At 43.6% G+C, this 13,931-nt stretch overlaps 7 protein-coding genes across 7 annotated transcripts; 2 read left to right on the top strand and 5 right to left on the bottom strand.

The window, feature by feature from the left end:
* The first annotated feature begins 279 nt into the window (after window positions 1–279).
* LOC133948825 (histone H2B 1/2-like) lies at window positions 280–1,385 on the top strand. The gene has a single exon (XM_062382850.1). It carries the CDS (start codon window positions 290–292, stop codon window positions 665–667), a length of 378 nt encoding a protein of 125 aa, XP_062238834.1. The 5' UTR covers window positions 280–289; the 3' UTR covers window positions 668–1,385.
* Window positions 1,386–3,465: 2,080 nt separating this feature from the next.
* LOC133949186 (histone H3-like) lies at window positions 3,466–4,531 on the top strand. The gene is made up of 2 exons (XM_062383385.1): window positions 3,466–3,486; window positions 4,071–4,531. The coding sequence occupies exons 1-2, from the start codon at window positions 3,466–3,468 to the stop codon at window positions 4,449–4,451; spliced, it is 402 nt and encodes a 133-aa protein (XP_062239369.1). The 3' UTR covers window positions 4,452–4,531.
* Window positions 4,532–5,223: 692 nt separating this feature from the next.
* On the bottom strand, window positions 5,224–6,916 carry LOC133949068 (histone H1-like). The gene has a single exon (XM_062383212.1). The coding sequence runs from the start codon at window positions 6,057–6,059 to the stop codon at window positions 5,442–5,444; it is 618 nt and encodes a 205-aa protein (XP_062239196.1). The 5' UTR covers window positions 6,060–6,916; the 3' UTR covers window positions 5,224–5,441.
* A 948-nt stretch (window positions 6,917–7,864) lies between these two features.
* Window positions 7,865–8,371, bottom strand: LOC133948828 (histone H3). Its single transcript, XM_062382853.1, has one exon. The coding sequence runs from the start codon at window positions 8,366–8,368 to the stop codon at window positions 7,958–7,960; it is 411 nt and encodes a 136-aa protein (XP_062238837.1). The 5' UTR covers window positions 8,369–8,371; the 3' UTR covers window positions 7,865–7,957.
* Window positions 8,372–9,567: 1,196 nt separating this feature from the next.
* Window positions 9,568–10,851, bottom strand: LOC133948824 (histone H2B 1/2-like). The gene has a single exon (XM_062382849.1). The coding sequence runs from the start codon at window positions 10,670–10,672 to the stop codon at window positions 10,295–10,297; it is 378 nt and encodes a 125-aa protein (XP_062238833.1). The 5' UTR covers window positions 10,673–10,851; the 3' UTR covers window positions 9,568–10,294.
* Window positions 10,852–11,174: 323 nt separating this feature from the next.
* On the bottom strand, window positions 11,175–12,374 carry LOC133948827 (histone H4-like). Its single transcript, XM_062382852.1, has 2 exons — window positions 12,087–12,374; window positions 11,175–11,990 (listed from the first exon to the last, which is right to left on the bottom strand). Exons 1-2 carry the CDS (start codon window positions 12,097–12,099, stop codon window positions 11,686–11,688), a joined length of 318 nt encoding a protein of 105 aa, XP_062238836.1. The 5' UTR covers window positions 12,100–12,374; the 3' UTR covers window positions 11,175–11,685.
* Window positions 12,375–12,517: 143 nt separating this feature from the next.
* On the bottom strand, window positions 12,518–13,211 carry LOC133948823 (histone H2A-like). Its single transcript, XM_062382847.1, has one exon. It carries the CDS (start codon window positions 13,195–13,197, stop codon window positions 12,811–12,813), a length of 387 nt encoding a protein of 128 aa, XP_062238831.1. The 5' UTR covers window positions 13,198–13,211; the 3' UTR covers window positions 12,518–12,810.
* Window positions 13,212–13,931: the final 720 nt, after the last annotated feature.

Genomic DNA, 13,931 nt, shown 5'->3' with positions numbered 1-13,931 from the left:
TGTGGAAACTTCTCACAACACAAAACAGGTTCAACAATGAATTATTATTTGTCTTCATTATCTCACATCCACTTTATTGAATAACTGGTGATAATGTAAAAAACATTGTACGTTAAAGCACAATTTTATTTTTCACTTTATTGTTTTTAAAGTTATCCAATAAGTTCTGAAATATGCCGCAGGGTGGCGCTGGACGGAGGGGGGACCGCACAGCCTCATTTGCATGTGATGTGTTTAAAATCCGCTCTTCCGCTCCTCCCCCTCACATCTCATCTGATCCACAGACACGATGCCGGAACCAGCGAAGGCTCCAGCGCCCAAGAAAGGCTCCAAGAAGGCGGTAGCGAAGGCCCCCGGTAAGGGCGGAAAGAAGAGGAGGAAGTCCAGGAAGGAGAGCTACGCCATCTACGTGTACAAGGTGCTGAAGCAGGTGCACCCCGACACCGGCATCTCCTCCAAGGCCATGGGCATCATGAACTCCTTCGTGAGCGACATCTTCGAGCGCATCGCCGGGGAGGCCTCCCGCCTGGCTCACTACAACAAGCGCTCCACCATCACCTCCCGGGAGATCCAGACCGCCGTCCGGCTGCTGCTGCCCGGGGAGCTGGCCAAGCACGCCGTGTCCGAGGGCACCAAGGCCGTGACCAAGTACACCAGCTCCAAGTGAACTGCGGGGACCCGCTTCCACCCAACGGCTCTTTTAAGAGCCACCCACCGGCTGCCTGGAGACAAACGGTCCTGGTGCTTCCGTGTTCATATTAGAAACACTGAAATGATTCAAAAACTCAAAAGTTAAATGTTCCTCATGTGTTTCGAGGTGAATGAAGCTTTAGAGAAGTTCACTGGTATCTCAACGTTTTACTACAACATCAGAAATGAATTAGTTTCTAATTTAATCTATTGAAGCAGTAAACCACTGATCATATTTATACATAGACCAGTTTCCCCAATATATGATTTCATGTTTTGAATCTTGTGTTTACCACTCTATGATCCACAACCGTCACAGATGTTCAATCAATATGAAACTAGTTTATTGTTTCATTCTTTAAACAAAATAATTCAAACTTCAAGATGGAAACATGAGTTGATGGATTTAGAAGCTGACCAGACAACTGCTCATTCATTCTGAAGCTCCAGGATCAGTGGGAATATTTTAACATTATAGAATTCTATATTCTTGGTATGAAAATTTGTGATTTGATTTGTTGTGAAAACTGATCCACTGTGGAACCAATGATAGATTTAGATTCAGTCCCATATTAACCATCGTGTAGACGTGACCTCAGGTTTCATAACTCATTCATTTGTCATTCTGTATATTTTACTGTTTGTTTTGCACCAAACTGTATTTGACTGTGATAATAAAAGACTTAAGTGGTAAACGCTATGCGTGTTATGTTTCACAGTTTACATAGTTGTACATGAATCACTGTGATTTCATTTCAGGTATTACCTCGAAAAATTATCGAATTTTAATATATTTACATTCAACACAGTCTTCAGATGTGTTTAACCTCTGTTTAACTCTTATTCTTTCAAATTATGTAGTTTCTACCTTCTGAAAAGGTAAATATAGATGAATTGATCAATTATACGTTTGTATATAAATATATATAAATTTGTATATTTACATTTATTTTTACCTGAATTATATATATATAGTTTAGCTCTAAACTTTGTCTCTGAATGAGAAATGACTGATGAACTTGTAGAGACTCAGTGACGCTGAACACTGAGCTGATGACGGAGGGGGAACCGCACAGCCTCATTTGCATGTGATGTGTGTAAAACTGCTCCGCCCCCCATGCTCCGCCCCCAAAAGGACTGTTTTAAAAACAGTCTTTTGTTGACGTCAGCTTAGAATGAACAAACGACTCTTTATCTAAAAAGTTTAAAAACGAGTTAAATAACTATGAAAACAAAGAACCTGAATCCAGAGGCTCATACATTTAATGATTAAGATGAATTGACAGTTATTGATTAGATGTTTGGCTGTTTTAATTATTCATTATTTAGCTGATTGAATGTTATTATAGAAACTACTCGTCTGTGTCTGAGTTTCCATCCATTCACATTGAACATGTTCATTTCATCCATAACTGGTATCTGTTGTGGACACATGCTTTTTAATAAATCACAATCTTGCTGTCACCACATGTATCCAGAATAAACAGGACGGGAGGCTGATGATTCAAGAAACAGAGAATTGTTTTTAGTCGGACAAATGATTTAAAAAGTCTGATCAAACATCAGAGGATCATGTGCAACGTTTGAATAACTGTCCTGTACTCGATAAGAATAACAGAATGAAAAGAGTTTAAATGCTCAAGAACCAATTTAACAAAGCAAAATGATCATATGTAAAAACAAGCACAGCACACTTTCATCATAACACTGGTGTGATGCACCAGTGGATTATCACCGCAAGCGATATTAAACAATGAAATAACAGAAGAGGGCCTCTAGTTCACCGAGCCATAACTCACCAATATTCATACCATCACACCAGGATTACACATTGCCCATAGAACACACAACAAAATCAAATAACACAGATCAGGGAAATATCGACAGTGAGTCAATTGAATGTTAAATGAAATGTTTAATATTTTCTAATTAAATGTTATATGTTCTAAGAATGGATAGATAGATAGGTAGATGGATACTTTATTAATCCCGAGGGAAATTCTGATCATCCAGTAGCTTGTACACTTAACACATCACTGACATTTATAAATAAATCACATAAATCACATATATCACATACGGAGAGCATATATACAGATACAGGTATGGAATGCAATGATGTGATTGTGTCAGTGTCCAGAATTTAAAGTGATTTTGTGCTGGAGTGGATAGTACAACAAAATGTAAACTGTATCTATATTATAAAAACAGCAGAAATATATATATATATAAATATATAGGAATATCAATCAATCAATCAATCAATCAAATTTTACCTGTATAGCCCATATTCACAAGTTACAATTCTTCTCATGGGCTATAACACGGCGTGACAGGGCGTGACACCCTCTGTCCTTAATACTCAACAAGAGTAAGGAAAAACTACGAAAAAACCCTTTAACAGGTAAAAATACGTAGAAACCTCAGAGAGAGCCACATGTGAGGGATCCCTCTCCCAGGACGGAAAGAAGTGCAATAGGTGCCATGAATATTGTCATTTCATGCCGGGAAGATCTCTCCCCCCACTCTCCCTCTGTTTGGGGTTATGAAGCTGAATGGCTTATGGAATAAGTAAATGTTTTATATTTATTTTAATATCGTAGCAAATTATCTTCTTGTTTTTAATCTTCTGCACTGAACAATAACAAATGTCCTATGTGCTCTCACCGGAAGTGGCTCCTGTCACGTGCCTCTCTTTGGACCAATCAGCGGCCCGGCTCAGGCTACATAAGCAGAGCTCTCCCGCTTCCTCCACATGTTCAGTTCTCTGTCGCCATGGCTCGAACCAAGCAGACCGCCCGTAAAGCCTGAAACATGCTTCTGCGTTTTCACGGGCCCGTAAGCGCAAGAGCCCTTCCGGGTCCCTTACGTGCTTATGTATCCCTCCTTACGTGCTGACGGGTGTCGACCCCCTTTTCTAAAATTTACGGCAAAGCTCCGCAAGCTCATTCGGCCCGCAAGGCTGTGATTGGTCTGCTCTACATCCCTTCTGGAGCTGCGTTTCCGGTTTCATGCCCCATAATACCGGCAGAAATCACGGAAGATTTAGAAGAACGAATATGGACCAAATAGAAGAGCACTTGGCAGAAGATATCCGATAGTATGATCACTTGTATAACCTGTCACTGACTGGCGGATTTGTCCGCCAGAAAAAGGCTACGAGGAGCCGCAGTGGCTATGTAAATAAACAATCGACGAAGAAGAAAGAAGGCGTCTCTCAGGTCGTCTTCGACAAAAAGCATTACTCCGCCTAGTGTTCTGGCGCGGAATTGCTTTGTAAGACGCGCAACGGTTGGGGAAGCATGAATGAAAACGAGTCTTGCGCCACAGCGGCGTGAAAAGACGCAGACGCAGTCGCAGAAGCATGTTTCAGGCTTTAGTCCACCGGAGGGAAGGCTCCCAGGAAGCAGCTGGCCACCAAGGCCGCCCGGAAGAGCGCCCCGGCCACCGGCGGAGTGAAGAAGCCTCACCGCTACCGGCCCGGGACCGTGGCTCTCAGAGAGATCCGCCGCTACCAGAAGTCCACCGAGCTGCTGATCCGCAAGCTGCCCTTCCAGCGCCTGGTCCGGGAGATCGCTCAGGACTTCAAGACCGACCTGCGCTTCCAGAGCTCCGCCGTCATGGCTCTGCAGGAGGCCAGCGAGGCTTACCTGGTCGGCCTGTTCGAGGACACCAACCTGTGCGCCATCCACGCCAAGAGGGTCACCATCATGCCCAAAGACATCCAGCTGGCCCGGCGCATCCGCGGGGAGAGAGCCTAACCTGCCCGCACTCCGCTCACCACACAACGGCTCTTTTAAGAGCCACCCACCCGCACTAAAGAGTCAAAGTCCCGCTGCTCCACCTCATTAATCACTCCAGTATTTAAACACTGACCTCATGACCCAGCTGGTCAGGTCGGTGTTTACATTCAGTCACTGCAGAGAAGATCGGTGGGGGGGTCGGATGTTATGAAACACGTGACCTGCAGGTTTAGATTCAAACCATTAAGAACGATCGTGTCTGATTCGTCATAAACCTTCCATTACCCTGGGATCTGTCAGTGTAGTATTAATTATGTATAATATAGATGTGCTGAGATGTGAACTGTTCCACCTGCTCTTCAATGACAAGTTATAACTTTAAACCTTCATCCTCATCTTTCTCTTTGGCCCGTATCTTGATCATAAACCCAAAATACTTGAGGTCTGCACATACTAACCTTTATGTAGTTTGTATTCGGACGCATTGGTCGATCATCCATTATCAAATATATATATAATTTACAATGCACAACCCTTCAGCGTTGTGTACCGTATCTGAATCCTTTTATTTACATATTTGACTATTGTCTGTATGAATGTGAGATATGGTTTGATAGTAAAGTTCAGTAACTAGATATAGTTTGTAAATCAAGTTTAATAACTAGATATAGTTTGATAGTAAAGTTCAGTAACTAGATATAGTTTGATAGTAAAGTTTAATAACTAGATATAGTTTGTTAATACATTTCAGTAACTAGATATAGTTTGATAGTAAAGTTCAGTAACTAGATATAGTTTGATAGTAAAAGTTCAGTAACTAGATATAGTTTGTTAATACATTTCAGTAACTAGATATAGTTTGATAGTAAAGTTCAGTAACTAGATATAGTTTGATGTGACCCATGTCTCTGCTGCTGGAGCACGTGACTCTAGCTGAGGACATTGGCTCTGCACCGGGTGGTGGCTCTGAAAAGAGCCGTTTGTTTACATCCACTTCTTCTACTACTTCTACTTCCGGGCTGTTCTCCTGGTTCCGACCGTCTGGACCTTGGTGCTCGGGGCCTTCACCGCCTTCTTCACAACCTTCTTGGCCTCCACCTTCTTTGGGCTCTTGGCCTCCACCTTCTTGGTCACTTTCTTTGCAGCCGGAGCTTTCTGCACCTTCTTCACCTTCTTCGCTGCGGGCTTAGGGGACTTCCGGCCCCCTTTCAGCGTCTTGACCGAGGCCTTCTTCGGGGTCGGGCTCTTCTTCGGGGTCGCGGGCTTCCTGGCTTTGGGGGCCGGCTTCCTGGCTGGTTTCTTCACTGCCTTCGGGGCCTTCTCGACGGCCTTGTTCATCCTGAATGATCCGGACGCTCCGTTCCCTGTGAGCTGAACCAGGACCCCGTCTGTCAACATCCTCCCCAGGGCGCGTTTCACGTTGTGCCCGTTGTGATCCACATCGTAGCCGGCCGCGGCCATCTGCTTCTTCACGGCGATGAAGGAGATTCCCTTCTTGTCCTTGCAGCCGGCGACCGCTGCCTTGATGAGCTCCCCGGCCCCGGGCCCCTTCGCGGGCTTGGGGCTCTTCTTCCTCGGGGCCTTGGCCGGTGCGGAGGCTGCAGCTGGAGCGACTTCTTCTGCCATCGTGTCTTGAAGCTGCGAATCAGCTGGAGATCGGTTCTGATGCAGATTCCTGCAGAGACGGAAATTAAACACAGCATGAGAACCGTGGAGACTCAACGTGCACGCGCACTTGTGTTTTCTCCTCAACAACAAACGTCTCAAATTCTCTTTTGATGGACACAACAACGCGAGAGAAGGAGTCGAACCGGAAGCGGAGGAGTTCCTCTTCGTCTGGAAACAGTCGGAACCTGAAGACGAGTCCGTGTTTCCTCCAGGAAGCCTCGGAAGCGGCTCCGTCGGCCGCCGGGTGACGCGCTGCTCGCGGACTCTCCTCTGCGTTTCTCTCTGAAACGTTTATAAAACTTCAGATTCAAATAAAAACCTGTCGGAGGTCGAGAGGAGAAGTTCGTCCCGAGACTCGACCTGAAAACCTTCCACTCTTTAGGCTCCTGTTCATGAAACTCAGATTATCCTGGTGCCTGCAAACACACTCTGATGCTGGAGTCACAACCCAAGTCACTTCCTGACAGTGTGTGACTCATCACTATCACAGGGTTTAATATTTAAAGTCACTATAACATCTCATCATTGTTAAGAGTTGATATGACCGTGAAACATGTGACACAGAAACACAGACACAGGTGAATCACAGACTGCAGCTTCCAGAGGTGACAGATGTTCAACTGTCCAAAAGTCAGTGTTCAGCTGCACACAAATATACATAATCACAAATAGTAATGAAAACAAGAAACACTTTATTTCATAAGAGAATTAAAAACATACTACATATATAAATGATCAACCACAACATGGTCAAAGCACTTCAATGACAATTAAATATACAAACCGAAATCTGACAAAGTTGGAACTGTAGGTGATGATCTTTGACCTGTGTTACAGTAAAAACACAAAAGCATATTATTTGATGTTTGACCTCATGACTTGAATTGTTTTTTGTTTTTTTTAAATAAACATATCTAAATTTTGATTGTTCCCCCAAAACGTAAAGCTGTTTAAAGGCGTTGAGGGACTGAAGAGTTTCAGAATTCCTCAATATTCCCTGAATCTTGTATAGTCTTCTGCACTGCAGAGGATGACATATCAACTTTCCTTCAAAACTTCAGGCATTGATTTAAACATTAGAATAATGTTCTGGCCCATCCTTGCTCTCAGCCCTCCCATCTACACATCTTAAAGTACTCGTAAGTAATAATCACTGATCAATAAGTTCTCATTGTAGATTTACTTTGTGTTGAAGGGTTACGGTTTGATAAGATCACTGAACTGCAGGAGACAAAGCTTCTAACTCATCATGATTAATAGAAGTTAGAGTGGAACGTTTACCGGACGTTGCTAGAAAAGGAAATAGAGAATTTAGGCTTGTGTCAATTCTGACTTGAGCAGTTTTTCGATGCGTCTGTGGTGACGTGTGTACTACAGTATTCTAGATAGTTTCTACAATCTACAGATATTTCCAAATACTAAAATTGTTACTAATGTGCAGAATCGGGTATTTTGGGCTTGTGATCAACGTACAGCACAAACAGTAAGATGGGGCTCAAGGTTGAAATTTATAAACTCATGGAAGTGCAGGTGGAACAGTTCACATCCCAACTCATGTCTCTCTGTAGGTTACACAACTATACAAGGTCCCAGGGATACTGTAAAATGTATCAGACACATTTGTTCTTCATGGTATGAATCTAAACGTGCAGGTCACGTGTTTCATAACATCCGGCCCCCCCCACAGATCTTCTCTGTAGTGACTGAATGTAAACACCGACCTGACCAGCTGGGTCATGAGGTCAGTGTTTATATACTGGAGTGATTAATGAGGTGGAGCACCGGGACTTTGACTCTTCAGTGCGGGTGGGTGGCTCTTAAAAGAGCCGTTGTGTGGTGAGCGGAGTGCGGGCAAGTTAGGCTCTCTCCCCGCGGATGCGCCGGGCCAGCTGGATGTCTTTGGGCATGATGGTGACCCTCTTGGCGTGGATGGCGCACAGGTTGGTGTCCTCGAACAGGCCGACCAGGTAAGCCTCGCTGGCCTCCTGCAGAGCCATGACGGCGGAGCTCTGGAAGCGCAGGTCGGTCTTGAAGTCCTGAGCGATCTCCCGGACCAGGCGCTGGAAGGGCAGCTTGCGGATCAGCAGCTCGGTGGACTTCTGGTAGCGGCGGATCTCTCTGAGAGCCACGGTCCCGGGTCGGTAGCGGTGAGGCTTCTTCACTCCGCCGGTGGCCGGGGCGCTCTTCCGGGCGGCCTTGGTGGCCAGCTGCTTCCTGGGAGCCTTCCCTCCGGTGGACTTACGGGCGGTCTGCTTGGTTCGAGCCATGGCGACAGAGAACTGAACATGTGGAGGAAGCGGGAGAGCTCTGCTTATGTAGCCTGAGCCGGGCCGCTGATTGGTCCAAAGAGAGGCACGTGACAGGAGCCACTTCCGGTGAGAGCACATAGGACATTTGTTATTGTTCAGTGCAGAAGATTAAAAACAAGAAGATAATTTGCTACGATATTAAAATAAATAGAAAATATTTACTTTTTCTTAAAACATATAACATTTAATAAGAAAATATTAAACATTATCTTTTTCAGTTGACTCACTGTCAATATTTCCCAGATGTGTTATTTGATTTTGTTGTGTGTTCTATGGGCAAAGTGTAATCCTAGTGTGATGGTTTGAACATTGGTGAGTTATGGCTCGGTGAACTAGAGGCCGTCTTCTGTTATTTCATTGTTTAATATCGCTTGCAGTGATAATCCACTGTTGCATCACACCAGTGTTATGATGAAATAGTGCTGGGCTTATTTTTACGTTTGATAATTTAGCTTTGTTAAATTGGTTCTTCAGTATTGAACTCTTTTGTATTCTGTTATTCTTATCGAGTACAGGACAGTTCTTGAAGCTTGGCACATGATGCTGTGATGTTTGACCAGAACTTTTCCAAACTGCTCGTTATCATAACTGAGGATTTATGAAACAGCAGCAGTGAGAAGAACCTTTATAATTATAATGAGGTCAGATTTGGTTTAATAACTAGTGAAACGCGACCTGAATTTAAACATGAAGTTTATGAATCCTTCTTGGTTTCTATGGATCAGATGAGATGTGAGAGGGGGGGGGGGGGGGGGGGGGTGAGCAGTTCTAAACACATCGCATGCAAATGAGGCTGTGCGGTTCCCCCTCCGTCATCAGCTCCATGTTCAGCGTCACTGAGTCTCTACAAGTTCATCAGTCATTTCTCATTCAGAGACACAGTTTAGAGCTAAACTATATATATATATAATTCCGGTAAAATATAAATGTATATATACACATTTATATACAAACGCATAATTGATCAATTCAGTTCTATTCACTTTTTCAGAAGGTAGAAACTACATAATTTGAAAGAATAAGAATTTAACACATCTGAAGACTTGTGTTGAATGTAAATATAATAAAATTCGATAATTTTTCGAGGTAATACCTGAAATGAAATCACAGTGATTCATGTACAACTATGTAAACTGTGAAACATAACACGCATCACGTTTACCACATAAGTCTTTTATTATCACAGTCAAATACTGTTTGGTGCAAAACAAACTGTAAAATATACAGAATGAGAAACGAATGAGTTATGAAACCTGAGGTCACGTCTACACGATGGTTAATATGGTACTGAATCTAAATCTATCATTGGTTCCACAGTGGATCAGCTTTCACAACAAATCAAATCACAATTTTTCATACCAAGAATATAGAATTCTATAATGTTAAAATATTCCCACTGATCCTGGAGCTTCAGAATGAATGAGCAGTTCTGTAGTCAGCGTCTAAATCCATCAACTCATGTATGTATTTTGAAGTTTGAATTATTTTGTTTACAGAATGAAACATTAAACTAATTTCATATTGATTGAACATCTGTGACAGATGTGGATCATGGAGTGGTGGACACAAGATTCAAAACATGAAATCATATACTAGAGGAAACTGGTCTATGTATAAATATGATCAGTGGTTTACTGCTACAATAGATTAAATTAGAAACTAATTCATTTCTGATGTTTAACATGAATGTAGAAAATTGTTGAGATACCAGTGAACTTCTCTAAAGCATCATTCACCTCGAAACACATGAGGAACATTTAACTAAAGTTTCTGGATCATTGAAACGTTTCTAATATGAACACGGAAGCACCAGGACCGTTTGTCTCCAGGCAGCCGGTGGGTGGCTCTTAAAAGAGCCGTTGGGTGGAAGCGGGTCCCCGCAGTTCACTTGGAGCTGGTGTACTTGGTCACGGCCTTGGTGCCCTCGGACACGGCGTGCTTGGCCAGCTCCCCGGGCAGCAGCAGGCGGACGGCGGTCTGGATCTCCCGGGAGGTGATGGTGGAGCGCTTGTTGTAGTGAGCCAGGCGGGAGGCCTCCCCGGCGATGCGCTCAAAGATGTCGCTCACGAAGGAGTTCATGATGCCCATGGCCTTGGAGGAGATGCCGGTGTCGGGGTGCACCTGCTTCAGCACCTTGTACACGTAGATGGCGTAGCTCTCCTTCCTGGACTTCCTCCTCTTCTTTCCGCCCTTACCGGGGGCCTTCGCCACCGCCTTCTTGGAGCCCTTCTTGGGCGCTGGAGCCTTCGCTGGTTCCGGCATCGTGTCTGTGGATCAGATGAGATGTGAGGGGGAGGAGCGGAGGAGCGGATTTAAACACATCACATGCAAATGAGGCTGTGCGGTCCCCCCTCCGTCATCAGCTCCGTGTTCAGCGTCACTCTTAGTTTCTACAAGTCATTTCTCATTCAGGGCAGAAGTTTAGAGCTAAACTGTACATATTTACTATCTGGAAAATAAACATATTTATATACAAACTCATATTTTATCAATTTATTTCTGTTTTCAGTCAGTATAAACTATATTATTTGAAAGACAAGAAATAAACAGAGGTTTAACACTTTTTTGAATATAAATAAAAAAACGGTATTAATAAAAAAATATATATTTCATACCCAATACCTGAAAATAAGTGTGGAACATAATACGCATTATGTTTATCACGTTAGTCTTTTATTATCACTTATGGTTAAATACAGTTTGGTTCAAACCAAACAGTAAAATTGAGTATAAACAATATTTATATCAATAAAGAATATACCGCTTTAATATCTTTGCCATTTAATGATGTTCCCAGTGTTTTTAATTTGGCCACACACTCTTGACTCTAACTATGTTTAATGTGATCAGGGCGGAAGTTATGAAGATTGTACAGCGCTGAATCAATTCAGGGACAAAATGGGAGAAAAATAAATCAGTCTTATGTTTGTACAACGTCGAAATACAACTGTTCTTTATCGTATACAATAAAAGCGTTATTGGTTATTGATTTTCTACTTTTAGAGGGAAACAGTGACCAAGGACTGAAACAGAAACTCAGTGAATGGAAGATTAATATAAATTCAAATTAAGACTTTCAGACGTCTGTTGATGTGTAAACTGCTTCGTTTGTCAGTTGATTTGGTTTCAACCTGTCTGTTGTCTCCTTATTAACGGACTTAAAACTAAGACAAAATAGGGCTGCGGGTTCGAACTCATCAGGACTTTGTCTCCTCTCGGACTCAGTGTGTGGCTCTTAAAAGAGCCGTTGGGTCGTGTCGTCACATCCGGTGTTTTCAGCCTCCGAAGCCGTACAGGGTGCGGCCCTGGCGCTTCAGGGCGTACACCACGTCCATGGCGGTCACCGTCTTCCTCTTCGCGTGCTCGGTGTAGGTGACGGCGTCACGGATCACGTTCTCCAGGAACACCTTCAGCACCCCGCGGGTCTCCTCGTAGATCAACCCGGAGATACGCTTCACTCCGCCGCGGCGAGCCAGACGGCGGATGGCGGGTTTGGTGATTCCCTGGATGTTATCACGCAGAACCTTCCGGTGGCGCTTGGCGCCGCCTTTGCCGAGACCCTTTCCTCCTTTACCGCGACCTGACATGTTGAGAGCAAAAAGATAATGGGCTTCAAGCGAAGAACGTCCCTACTTATTTCTGGGTTGCGGACGTGTAGGAGAACAGTCTGCCCTACCACGCCCAATCATGTGTCGTTCCCCTTTTCAAGTTGGAGCCAGTTAGTCTCTGAACTTCCGGTTTAAAGTTCTTCAAAACAAAAGCACCTGACAAGGAGCTGAAGTACATTATTTCATAAAAAAACGTTTTATAGTTTTTTTGTAATTAGGAAAACTTTGTTTGGAATAGAAGTAGTAAATTGAATCAAGGTCATGCAATCTTTAAAGATGAAAGTCTAAAGAGTCTAAATGTTTTCTTAAGACACAAAGACAGTGACCATTACTGCAGCCAGACACCAGGGGGCGACTGAGGTGAGTTTTCACAGCCACTCATCTGCAGTGGTTGAGTGACAGGGAGTCAATGTCCCACCTGCCAACATGGTGTATGACCTACACTGCAGCCAACCACCAGGGGGCGGTCGTGGGGACATGAACTCTCTTCAGGTTGATATTAGTTTCTGATATAATTTTAATCGACAGACTCGAAGTAGACAGAATGTATAGAAACAATGTTTACATGCATTTAGTTGAAACTTTCAGTTTCAGATTGTACCAACAATATGATATTAATTTAACATTCATAATGTTACTAAGTTTTTTGATCATTCAGATTCATGGTCATTTACTATGGACTAATGCTAATGTCAGAACCTGAGCTGATTCTCAGCTGTAACCGGACTTTGACTCTCCATTGTAGGTGGGTGGCTCTGAAAAGAGCCTTTGTGTTTTGCGGGTCTGGAGCTTCTACTTGGACTTGGGGGCCTTCTCGGTCTTCTTGGGCAGCAGCACCGCCTGGATGTTGGGCAGCACTCCGCCCTGAGCGATGGTGACTCCCCCCAGCAGCTTGTTGAGCTCCTCGTCGTTGCGGACGGCGAGCTGCAGGTGGCGGGGGATGATGCGGCTCTTCTTGTTGTCGCGGGCTGCGTTCCCGGCCAACTCCAGGATCTCAGCGGTCAGATACTCGAGCACAGCGGCCAGGTACACCGGAGCTCCGGCTCCCACACGGTGAGCATAGTTCCCCTTGCGGAGCAGCCTGTGGACGCGGCCCACTGGGAACTGGAGCCCGGCCCGAGAAGAGCGGGTCTTGGCCTTAGCACGAGCTTTTCCTCCGGTCTTTCCTCGTCCAGACATTTTGTTGAGATTCTAAGAGTCGATGTATGGAGAGTGGGGGATCTGCGGGCCTTTATAGTGTCACTGCGGCTCTTAGCTCAGCGCTCATTGGTCAGACTGAGCCCTTAATGCAAGCGACCAATCGAAAGAGACTTGTCAAGCAGTGTATATATGACTCAACTTCCGCTCAGCAGTCCGTAGGATTCACAAAATAAAACAAGACTGAAAATTTAAAACAAACAAAAATGGTCAAATTTACCATAAATTGGGACATTACAACTTCTATCACTCAGGAGTTATTCTGGTAAGACATCAAAGTTTCCTCTCAACCTACCATCACAGCTTCATTTATTCATTTTCTATAATACGGTAATAATTTGACAAAGTGTTCAACAGCAACAGTTTCCCTCTGTAGTAAATATGTATTTACTAGTGATTTAAAGAAACACAGCATGTTTATACTTTAATTTCTATAATAGTTTAAATTATAATTAAATAATAGGTTTTCATTCCATATGGTAACTGTTCTTAGAGTTGTATGGTACACATTCAATTAATATCAATTTATCTGTGTAAAAGTGTATTTCCCCACTATTTAAAAATTAATTAGTAAAAACCAACGAAAAAATGTATCTGATCTTCAGAACATTCTCACAGACCTCAACAGTCTGTGGAGTCATATATTGCTGTAAATATAATCCTGTAATTAGGTATCGTTCATAAAAGGTCAACACATTAACCTGAGCTGGAAGATT

Source organism: Platichthys flesus, chromosome 23 (genome assembly GCF_949316205.1).
Source record: "Platichthys flesus chromosome 23, fPlaFle2.1, whole genome shotgun sequence".
NCBI lineage: Eukaryota > Metazoa > Chordata > Actinopteri > Pleuronectiformes > Pleuronectidae > Platichthys > Platichthys flesus.
This window is presented reverse-complemented; position numbering and strand designations above follow the sequence as displayed.

Coding starts and splice junctions, on each gene's coding strand:
- LOC133948825 (XM_062382850.1), top strand. CDS start 290: ATGCCGGAACCAGCGAAGGCTCCAGCGCCCAAGAAAGGCTCCAAGAAG.
- LOC133949186 (XM_062383385.1), top strand. CDS start 3,466: ATGGCTCGAACCAAGCAGACC. Junction 3,487..4,070: donor TGGCTCGAACCAAGCAGACC/GCCCGTAAAGCC, acceptor TTCAGGCTTTAG/TCCACCGGAGGGAAGGCTCC.
- LOC133949068 (XM_062383212.1), bottom strand. CDS start 6,059: ATGGCAGAAGAAGTCGCTCCAGCTGCAGCCTCCGCACCGGCCAAGGCC.
- LOC133948828 (XM_062382853.1), bottom strand. CDS start 8,368: ATGGCTCGAACCAAGCAGACCGCCCGTAAGTCCACCGGAGGGAAGGCT.
- LOC133948824 (XM_062382849.1), bottom strand. CDS start 10,672: ATGCCGGAACCAGCGAAGGCTCCAGCGCCCAAGAAGGGCTCCAAGAAG.
- LOC133948823 (XM_062382847.1), bottom strand. CDS start 13,197: ATGTCTGGACGAGGAAAGACCGGAGGAAAAGCTCGTGCTAAGGCCAAG.